General features: G+C 46.9%; 2 protein-coding genes across 2 annotated transcripts in view; one reads left to right on the forward strand and one right to left on the reverse strand.

Moving 5' to 3' along the window:
* The window catches only part of Fbxl13 (F-box and leucine rich repeat protein 13), a 143,697-nt gene that overhangs the window by 75,337 nt on the left and 58,308 nt on the right, over positions 1-10,052 (reverse strand). The gene's annotated exons all lie outside the window — the stretch shown is intronic.
* Positions 1-10,052, forward strand: part of Lrrc17 (leucine rich repeat containing 17) — a 30,822-nt gene that overhangs the window by 16,360 nt on the left and 4,410 nt on the right. Inside the window, exons 2-3 of the mRNA XM_013350427.2 lie at positions 2,050-2,965; positions 9,063-9,218. Of these exons, the coding sequence (XP_013205881.1) occupies positions 2,179-2,965; positions 9,063-9,218 (943 nt within the window). The 5' untranslated portion in view covers positions 2,050-2,178. The remainder of the gene's footprint in view (positions 1-2,049; positions 2,966-9,062; positions 9,219-10,052) is intronic.

A 10,052-nucleotide genomic window follows, 5' to 3' on the forward strand; every position in this document is an offset into this window, starting at 1 on the left:
GTGTGAATGTGTGCTTCTGTGTGATACACGGATGTGTGTATCCATTGACATACTGACTAAGCTGTCTCCCAGACCCATCTTTAAGCTTCAGTTTTAAGATATTATATCTATTTTTACATGTATACAGAAATTAACAGGACTACACCTTGAGCACCTGCATCTCTGCCACCCGGAATATAATCTGCATTTTATACTGGTCTTATTGCATGCTCACTCACCCATCTCTCAACTGGTCCTGCATTCTGCCTTATTTTTTGATGCATTTCAAAGCATGTTGCAAATACTAGCATGCTTCCTCCCCATAATGCATAATGATTGAAATAAACTATTTGTTGTGACTTTTAAAGTTATATTGACATAGAAATTACACTAAATTACAGAAAAGTGGAGGTTGAAAAAAGTCATGTGCCTTAATAGCCCTTGTAATACTGACATCACATGGCTCGGGGAAGATGAAACAGTTACTTGGACAGCTAAACAGCACTTAGGGGAGACACATGAATGATGACCATGAGTACTGCCTGACCCAAAGCAGTGGGAAGGCATTCTAGGTGGGCAGGGCCCCATGAAACAGGGAAACTGCAGGTAAGGATGGCCCTGGCGCTCAGTCCAGAATGACTGACATACAGATGACGCACAACTGGTCTCATGACCATGCCTGCCACTAATAACAGACCTGTTACTCATTATAAATAGACTCTTGATATTTCTGCCTTTGCTAACAGTAGCCTCTGTCCTGAGTGACAGATACAAACAAGAAACGTTCCCAGAATATCTTTACAAAAGGTCGAACAGTTCCTGAAGTGTGCGGGTCTGGGCTAGGATGTAGCTCAGCTGGAGAAGAGCCAGCCTGGCACATTCACTACATCACCGTAAGTACGCAGGGTAGCGCACGCCCGCGAGCCCCAGCACCCTGGAGCGGAGAGGAAGACCAAAGGTTCAGGCTCATTCTGGGCTACATAGTGACCCTGTCTCAAAAGGAAAGAAAATGCAGATCTTAGGAATCACCAGGCGAGGCCCAGAAATAACATTAGTTTGTGTGTGGTACATCTTTAGGATAGACTAGCTACCATATTTTTAAAAAAAAATTGTCAGGGAAACACAGTTGCAGTACAGTGGGAATCTGATTTCTAGCTAAGGAAACTGGACAGAACAGTGGACAAAACAAAATGTTTGCTCAAACAGAGGCTGATGAACACAGAGAAGAAAAGTAAAACAGGAAAGACAGAAGGAAATACTTGGGACGGGAGCAGCACAGAAGCCTTCACGTCACCTTCTCTAAGACCAGACCTGTATGGGTCGATGATGGTGCCATTGACTCTGAACATTTCCTGGTCTAAATTCAACATGGGTGGTTGAATGATCACGAGCACATGACTGCTCCTAGGTATGGCTGGGGAGAAAGGTTACCGTTGATATGAGAGAGAGCACAGCCAGACTGAACATGGCCGGCAGAAGAGATTCCTTTAATTTCTTCAACCCACGCGATGAGGAACACAGGTTCGCATGTTGCCAGGCTGAGTCCACACAGTCGAGAGCTTCCCACCGTCCAGGCACTGAGCCCCTTTCATCATAAGCCCCATTTTTTTTTTTTTTGTTTTTTTGAGACAGGGTTTCTCTGTGGTTTTGGAGCCTGTCCTGGAACTAGCTCTTGTAGACCAGGCTGGTCTTGAACTCACAGAGATCCGACTGCCTCTGACTCCCAAGTGCTGGGATTAAAGGCGTGCGCCACCACCGCCCGGTTCATAAGCCCCATTTTAAAGACTCTGACCTAAGGTGGGATACAATCGGGCAGAACAAGGGCCTTGATTCAGATCTAGGGCCAAGCATATGTTTACGAACCAAGGTAGGCAAGCAAAGGGGGAAGCAGGTTCTACAACACTGTTCGTCCACTAAACTAGAAGGTTCAGACAAAATGAAATAAGCTGCTGTTTCTGTCATACATTGCTCAGGATGACACTTAACTGTTTGTTTTCCTTCCTTCCTTCCTTCCTTCCTTCCTTCCTTCCTTCCTTCCTTCCTTCCTTTTCCTCCTTTCTGTCCCACCAGGAACGCTGCACAGCCCAGCAGAAACTTACTCTTCCTGACTTGAGCTTGTCGAAGCTACCCAAACTTGGATTTCAAAGGAAGACTCTCTCATTCTACCTGCCTGGTGCCTGGGGCCAGCTAGCCATCAGAATGCGCACGAACACAGTGGCCATCGTGATTCTTCTCTGCTTCTGCAGAGCTGCTGAGCCCCGCAGGACCGGCCCTGGCACTTTGAGAAGCCAGGTCAATCCCAGCCGCAGCAACAGCCGGGCAGGTGGCAGCAGGAGAGGCAGCCCAGTCAAACGCTATGCACCAGGCCTTCCCTGTGATATATACACGTATCTCCATGAGAAATACCTAGACTGCCAAGAAAGAAAGTTAGTTTACGTGTTACCCGACTGGCCTCAAGACTTGCTGCACATGCTGTTGGCGAGAAACAAAATCCGTGTGTTGAAAAACAACGCGTTCTCTAAGTTTAAGAGGCTGAAGAGCCTGGACTTGCAACAGAATGAGATCTCCAAAATTGAGAGCGAGGCATTCTTTGGCTTGAATAAGCTCACCACCCTCTTGCTGCAGCACAACCAGCTCAAGGTGCTGACAGAGGAGGTGTTCATTTACACCCCGCTCCTGAGCTACCTGCGTCTCTATGACAACCCTTGGCAGTGCACCTGCGAGCTAGACACGCTGGTTGCGATGCTGCAGGTCCCACGGAACCGGAATCTGGGCAACTACGCCAAGTGTGAAAGCCCGCCAGCACTGAAGAATAAAAAGTTGCTGCAGCTGAAGCCTGATGAGTTGTGCATCCAACAGGAGAGTGAGCAGCCGGACCCCAAGCCCCAAGTATCAGGGAGACCCCCTGTCATCAGGCCCGAGGCCGACTCCACCCTGTGCCACCATTACGTGTTTCCCATACAAACCCTGGACTGCAGGCAGAAAGGTGCGTGCGTGCGTGCGTGCGTGCGTGCGTGGGCCTCTCCCTCTCTGGTTTCTATAGGCTGTTATCTACTCCCGCCCCCTCCCTACATCCCGTGGTGCCTGGAGAGGTCAGGCAGCACTGTCCAACAACAATCAACTCTGTGAAGTCCTAGTCAAGGCAGCTGGTAACCAGGGAGCGAAGGTGGTAAGGCGCCTGGCTAGCACGTGCCAAACCCTGGGTTCGACTCCCAGAGCCACTAATTGGGCAGAGTGGCACACGCCTATAATCCCGGCCCTTGAGAAGTAAAGACAGGAGGGTGGTACAAAGTTCAAAATCCTCCTTGACTACCCAGTGAGTTCGAGGATAGCCTGGGCTCCGTGAGACACGGCTTCAAAACACACACCCCTAAAAAATTCACAAAACAAAGCATAAGCAAAGGAAAACAAATTCAAGGTCATTCTCAGTTACCTGGGAGGCTGTAGACCAGCCTGGATTTCCTGACACCCTGTCTCAAAATCAATCCAAGTCCCAGCACCTATACCAGGTGCTCACGAGTGCCCATAACCCTGACTCGAGGGGAGTTCAATGCCTCTGGCACCCATGGGCACCCATCCACATGTGTCATACACACAGTAAGAAATAAGTAAATAAATATTTACATAAAGCAAACAACAAGACCAGCCATGAGAACTGGCTGTTCTCAGCGCGGCACAGGCCATGCATGGGGAAGCACCGAGGTGGAGGCCTGCAGAGCGGCTACAGAGGCTTCCGTACTCCAGCCGCTTTAGTCCCAAGGTTTTCATGAGCCCTGAGAGAACCAGGCATCTTCTTCCCAGGCTATCCAGAGTGAACATAAGTAAGTCATTTACAGTCCTTAATCTCGGCTGTACGATATCCCCGCAACAATGAACAAAGTTCTTATTTGGTCTTTTTTCCCATGAAACATCTCTCTTTTTCTCTTGGCAAGCATTGGCTATAAAACATATTTTATTGCTTTCCTTTTCCAACTTATTGTTGCCTAAATATCATCTTCCAAAAATACCCCACAAATTAATCTTTGCTCCACAACTACAGTGAACCAATATAAAGTTTCATTACACATAAATTTAGATCATATAACACCGATCAGAACACTAAAGGACAACCCACGCCCCTCTAACAGTTAGTGACTATGTAGCATTCAGAGCCCATATTTTCATTTTGAAGTGTTTAATTTTTATGCAGCAGTAATTCTATGTGTCTGTGAGAGACAGTGTGATATTTTAATTTGTGACTCTGATGGCTAGCACCCAATCGGAATGTTACCGTCCATTACTGTGGACAAGCATCGCTTGTGCTGCAAACATCGATATCCTCTCCGCTGGCTACAGTCTAGCACAACACAGCAGTTCCTCTATCTGCTCACTACCTTCTCTCCACCCCCAACACCGGGCAGAGCCTCTAACTCTAGACTATAAAATAAAGACTAATTACATCTTTTCATAGTTAAGTACAAAAGCCTTTCACTGTGACTTACACAAACCTAACAATCCCATTCCTCGTTTAGTTTTCATTTTTGTCTTATAAGTTCATTCCTATAGGATAAACCTATCAAACTCTTTCTCTAAAGCCCAGCACTGGGCAATGGGTGAGAATGTCTGAGCTGCCCTTCTTTGCTTTGTAAAGCAGTAACCTAAGCAACTCTAACAACAGAAATACACAACAGTGGGAAGTCGTGGCTAGAATTCAAATATGACAGCCCTAATCTCATCTGATTTCATTGCTTTGTTCGATAAATGGATAACAAATCTCTAATACGAAAGTAACAAAAGCTCAGTAATGTTCATTTCTAGGCCCCTGCTGGAGTGCATCCGTGCCCTTGATGAGACTTAAAGCATGCCATCGAGCGGGGAGCTAGCGGTGACATTAGTGAATGAGAGTCACTCTCTCACTGCCTGTGGTGAAAGACATGGCCACTTGGTCCTCACTGCCCTAAAGCAGTGTGGCCATAATCGACATGATCAATGTCACGTCGTAAATGACAAAGCTGGGTATAGAGAAGCTATCCTCAGAAGATCATGTGGGCAGTAGGAATCCACCATTCAAGCCATAACCTCCATGCAATGCCATCTCTTCCTTCGAGATGGGATGCATTCACTAGACAAAGAATTTATTCATGCCTCCCGATGCTAAAGCCTCCTCCTGAGCTACACAAGAAAACCATGTGGTGAATGAAAGCAGGGAGCCTGGGTGTAGCTCCTTCCTGGGAGAAAATTCAGCTTTCCCAACAGCGCAGCAGTGATGCAGATAATCCACACAGGGTACTAACTCGAGCCAGTTCAACCACATAGACCTCAAAGATCCCTATTTTCTGCCCTAAACATCTGACAGGAAAAAATAGCTTTATTCACTGAGTGACAGGAACTCTGCCAACAAACTCAGCCCTCCAAAGGGAATGTGTGTGGGATTAGTTGGAAGGCACACTATGCCATATTGGCGTGACTAATATTGGCATATTAGTTGGAAGGCACACTGTGCCATATTGGCGTGACTGGATTTGCCAAGAACACCAACTGTGTGCTCTAAACTACTTCTAGCTCTGCATTTACCAAAATAATTTGCCAACTTTACTTTGAGGGCTGGGAAGGTTATATAGGTAAATGGCCTCCAGGTGCTTCTGATGTTAGGGCCACAATACTGTCCCCTGATTTCAATAATAATTAAGAAACTTAATTCCTAATAAACAAGCTCATGTATGTCTCTTTAACGACTACCAACTCTTCAAATTAGTTCTGAGGTTGCTGACAACCAAAAGTCTACTACATGGGAAAAATGATGTGGAAGAAATTTCTCAGTTTCCTCTTTATGGTAAGGCTCGGTTGAAAGAGCTCGTAAGAGCGGACTGTAAATACAAGATCCAGTGAGGTGTCTTACCAAGGACGTGGCCCCGGCCACACTCAGAGGAGAGCAGGAGCTTCCCGGTTCCAGTCACATGGCAAGTTCAAAGCCAGACCCTATCTTAAACCTCCTCCCCCGACTCCAGAATATTTTGATCAGCGGTAAATGTGAAACACGGGTGCCGTGTGGTACCCAGTCTAGAAATGAGGACATTGGTGACGTCTGCTCTGGCATGAGGAAGTGTGTATTCGTCTGTTGTCTATCAAAAGCACACATTTTGTATCAAATTTGTAAATCTCATTAGTGTTCAAGGCAAAAGAAGGAGTTGCTTTTCCTCATCACCACTGCCAATGAGATTTCCCTGTTTGTTTCCAGGTCATGGTAGGAAAACTTGCATTTCCTGCTGCTTGGGGATGCTATTTTTATCCAGGAGTTTGCTGACAATTCCCAAGTTGATCCTATAATTCATATTTTTTCTAATATCCACAAACCCATTGCTTATGCTGGGCTTCAAGGTGTTTTTATTGCCATTTTTCCCCACTGATCTGTGGCTAACCTGCTTCAGCTTGTCTTACGGGTCCTTCTGTCATGTATCCTCACATCTGATCCGGAGGCAAGCTCTGGTCAATAGGCTTCCTAGAACTGAGGAAGTCCTGGCTCTGGTGACAAGGACAAAACACGCCCTAGAGGACACTGTTAGCTCTTCCTCCCCCACATGTGTGTTACAGGTGGGAATTCTAGACAGGTGGACAATATATATGAGATAGGAGGCTAGCACCGAGAGACAATGGGGCAATAGTGACATAGGTTGAAATTGTGACCCTATAACTATGGGCAAATGATCTAACTTCTCTGTTCACCCATTTCCACATCTTTTCATTTAATTAATTTTATTAATAGTACCCAGATCGGGAACACAGATAGTGAGTGAGAGTCCAACAAAAGAGTTCCAGGAAGTCAGACTCGATGGGGTGCACTGTGGAATCTAGAATGGGCGTCCACCACCATCCCAGACGGAAACATAGATCAGTCAGAAAGCGCTTGCCACAGAAGCATGGGGTCCTGAGTTCAGTCCTCAGCAGCCATGAAACACTGGGTATGGCTGTACACGCCCAGAATCCTAGCTCCAGGGGCTCACTGCCCCGCAGCCCAGGCTAAGCAGTGACCCCAGGTCCTAGTGAGAGACCCTGTCTCCAAGCAGAAACTGTGGACACCTCCTAAGGAAGAACAGCTGAGCGTGACTTCTGGCCTTCACAGGCATGAGTGTGTACACCCAGAGATTATGAACACACACAAACACACATGCACACAAAAGCCATGCCATCTGGGCCACTGAGAGGAAAGCCAAAACTAGGTCCAAGTCACCGTGACTGTAAATAGACCCGGGGCTAGGAAATCGTAGGTTTAATTAATAGCTCATTGGAACTCTTCACAATTCAACTATTCTGTACCCAAAAGGGCAGTGTGGATAAGTGAACAATACTGCCTCTCATAAATGTGTTTTACAGTTTCTGGTTCTAAGAATTTCTGTTTTCTCAAAAAGCCCTTGGGCCACCCTACTCTGCAGACATCAGTCAGTCTGGCCGGTTGCTTCTGGTTTTCCTCCATGAGAACCAGTCGCTTTCCCTCCATAGGCTACAGCTGCCCGGATTAAAACTAACCCAGGCCTCTTCAGTCTTGCTAAAAGCCAAGAGGAAGGGCAAGGATCGCCGATAATATAATGTAGGTGTGATTAACCATTTTTGACAAGCATGATTTAAATATAGAAACACAAATGTAGAGTTAAGGTGAGCTCTGGTCTCCTATTGCTCCTCCTGGTGGCTGCTGGCTCTTCCTGAGCTTCTTTTGTGGTACTGCCAGAGCAGGAAGCTTTGGGGGTGCTGGAGGGAGCTCCATCACAAAGACTTGGGAGTTATGTGGGCAAGAAGGGAGTCGGGTTGGCAAAGCAAGCATGAATTTCAGCTTCTAAGGAAAGCAGACGTAAGGTACAGTGTCTCCTTTCTCTGTACTAGTTTTTCTTTTTTAGATTTCAGTTTACATATGCTCAGCCAGGAACTGAAAATATTAAGTAGAAAATTCTAGAAATAAACCACTTGTCAGGCTTTAGCAATTTATTAACGCAAACTTGTAATTGCTCCATTCTCTTGTGTGATACTGTGGCTGATCCCTCGCTGTTCCTATTTCACACAGTAAACGTGGCCACAAGTGTGTGCGCGTGGGGTTTGGTGACACAGTCTTTGACATCACCCGGGAGCCTTGGGATGTCTCCCCTGAGTGACAGGGGCTGTGGCCATGGTTGGAAAGATCAGGAAGGTCAAGAGTGTGGTGTTTACAAGAGTGGAGCTGAGATCACTTGCTGGCAGAGGACAGTTGAAATGATGGATGGCGTGAAGCTCTAACAGGAAGGCAGCTCCTGCCAGCGGAGACGGTGATGGCTCCTTAGGACAGAAAGAACAAGGAGAGAACCGCAGCCTCACTGACGGCTCCCCTAGCCCCAACCGAAGGCAAGGAGAGCGCTCATGTAGCTTATACCTCCAGATGGCAGTCCACTATTAAGGGAAGCCAACCTGCAGGGAGCCTCTGAAGCAGAGACCATGGAGGAATGCTGCTCACTGGCTTGCTTTCCCTGGCTTGCTCAGTTGGCTTTTTCAGCCACCCAGGACTGCCTGTCCAGAGAGGCGCCACCCACAGTTTGTTGGGCCCCTTCCACATCAACCATTAATCAAGAAAATGTTCCACAGACATGCAGGTAGACCAACCTTGTGGAAGCAATTGCCCATTTAAGGCCCGCCTCCCAGGTGACTCTAGTTGGTGTAGAGGTGACAAAAACTGGCCAGGACACTCTCTTCTCACTTTCTACTTGGTCTTACTCTGTAGCTCTCTGCTGGCCTGACACTCACTATGTGTCCTACGCGGGCCTCAAATCTGCAGCAATCTTCCTGCCCCCACCTCCCACACGCACTACCAGGCCCAGCCTTTTGAGTGTTTCCTGAAGGGCACTCTGGGCCACCAAGATGGAGTCCTTTTGCTCCCCAAATGACTCAGCAGCCTTAGCGTGACCTGTGGGGACTTCCTCTTCTTCATTTTCTACCTCCACAGCCAGGGAGTTTCTGGGACCCCTCCCTCGCCTTCTGGTGTCTCCTCCCCCCCCCATGCCCCGCCAAGCTGGGGTTCAGCTTCACAAGTTTAGTACAAAATAGAAGTCAGAAAACTGTAACCTACACACTCTTCGTCTTTCCAGAGTTGAAGAAGGTTCCCAGCAACATCCCTCCAGATATCGTCAAACTTGACATGTCATACAACAAAATCAGCCAGCTGCGACCCAAGGAGTTTGAAGACGTTCACGAACTAAAGAAGTTAAACCTGAGCAGCAATGGCATTGAATTCATAGATCCTGGTAAGTCCCAGTGCGTGGCTGCCTTCAAGTGGCCGGCAGCTGCGCTCTGAGTTTTCCTCTGTGGCAACAGCTATAGTAAACACCATTTAGGGCAAACAAACAAACAAACAAAAACTGAGTTCAGAAAATATGAGCTTTAATTAACCATGATACTTCAAATGGGACTTGTTCGGCACTCAGAAGTATGTGCCAAAACATTGCTTTACAAAGCGTGTACTACAGTCAGTCATCCCTGGGTGTCTGGGGTCATTGTTCCAAGATTCTTCTTAGACACCAAAACCCCCTTTGTAAAATGACATGTACACTCCCATTTATACTTTAATTATTCACTTATTGCCAACACTTAGAATAGCAGAAGTGCTAGATAAGCTATATTGTGTAAGGAATAATCTCAAAGTCTAGTGAGTACATGGCATATTCGGAACAGATAGAATTTTTCAGCTATTTTTAATCTGTGGTTGGTTGAATCTACAAACATAGAATCTGACAGATGCATGTCACTGACTACATAGTACTAACAATATTTACTCCAGCAATCCCAGTAACAAAAGCATTGTAGAATAGATACGTACGTACAGTGGGGGTGGAAGGATTCTCACAGTGCAGCCCAGACTGACCTTAACTTCTTGTTCTCCTACCCTGGTTCCTCAGGTGCTCCTACTACAGGTGCTGCACACTTCCTACACAGGTGCACATTATCACACCTGGCTCTTCAGATGCTCCTACTACAGGTGCACATTATCACACCTGGCTCCTCAGGTGTTCCTATTACAGGTGCACACTTCCTGCACAGGTGCACACTATCACACCTGGCTCCTCAGGTGTTCCTATTAC

The sequence above is a fragment of the Microtus ochrogaster genome, chromosome 26 (genome assembly GCF_000317375.1).
Source record: "Microtus ochrogaster isolate Prairie Vole_2 chromosome 26, MicOch1.0, whole genome shotgun sequence".
In the NCBI taxonomy this organism is placed as follows: Eukaryota; Metazoa; Chordata; class Mammalia; order Rodentia; family Cricetidae; genus Microtus; species Microtus ochrogaster.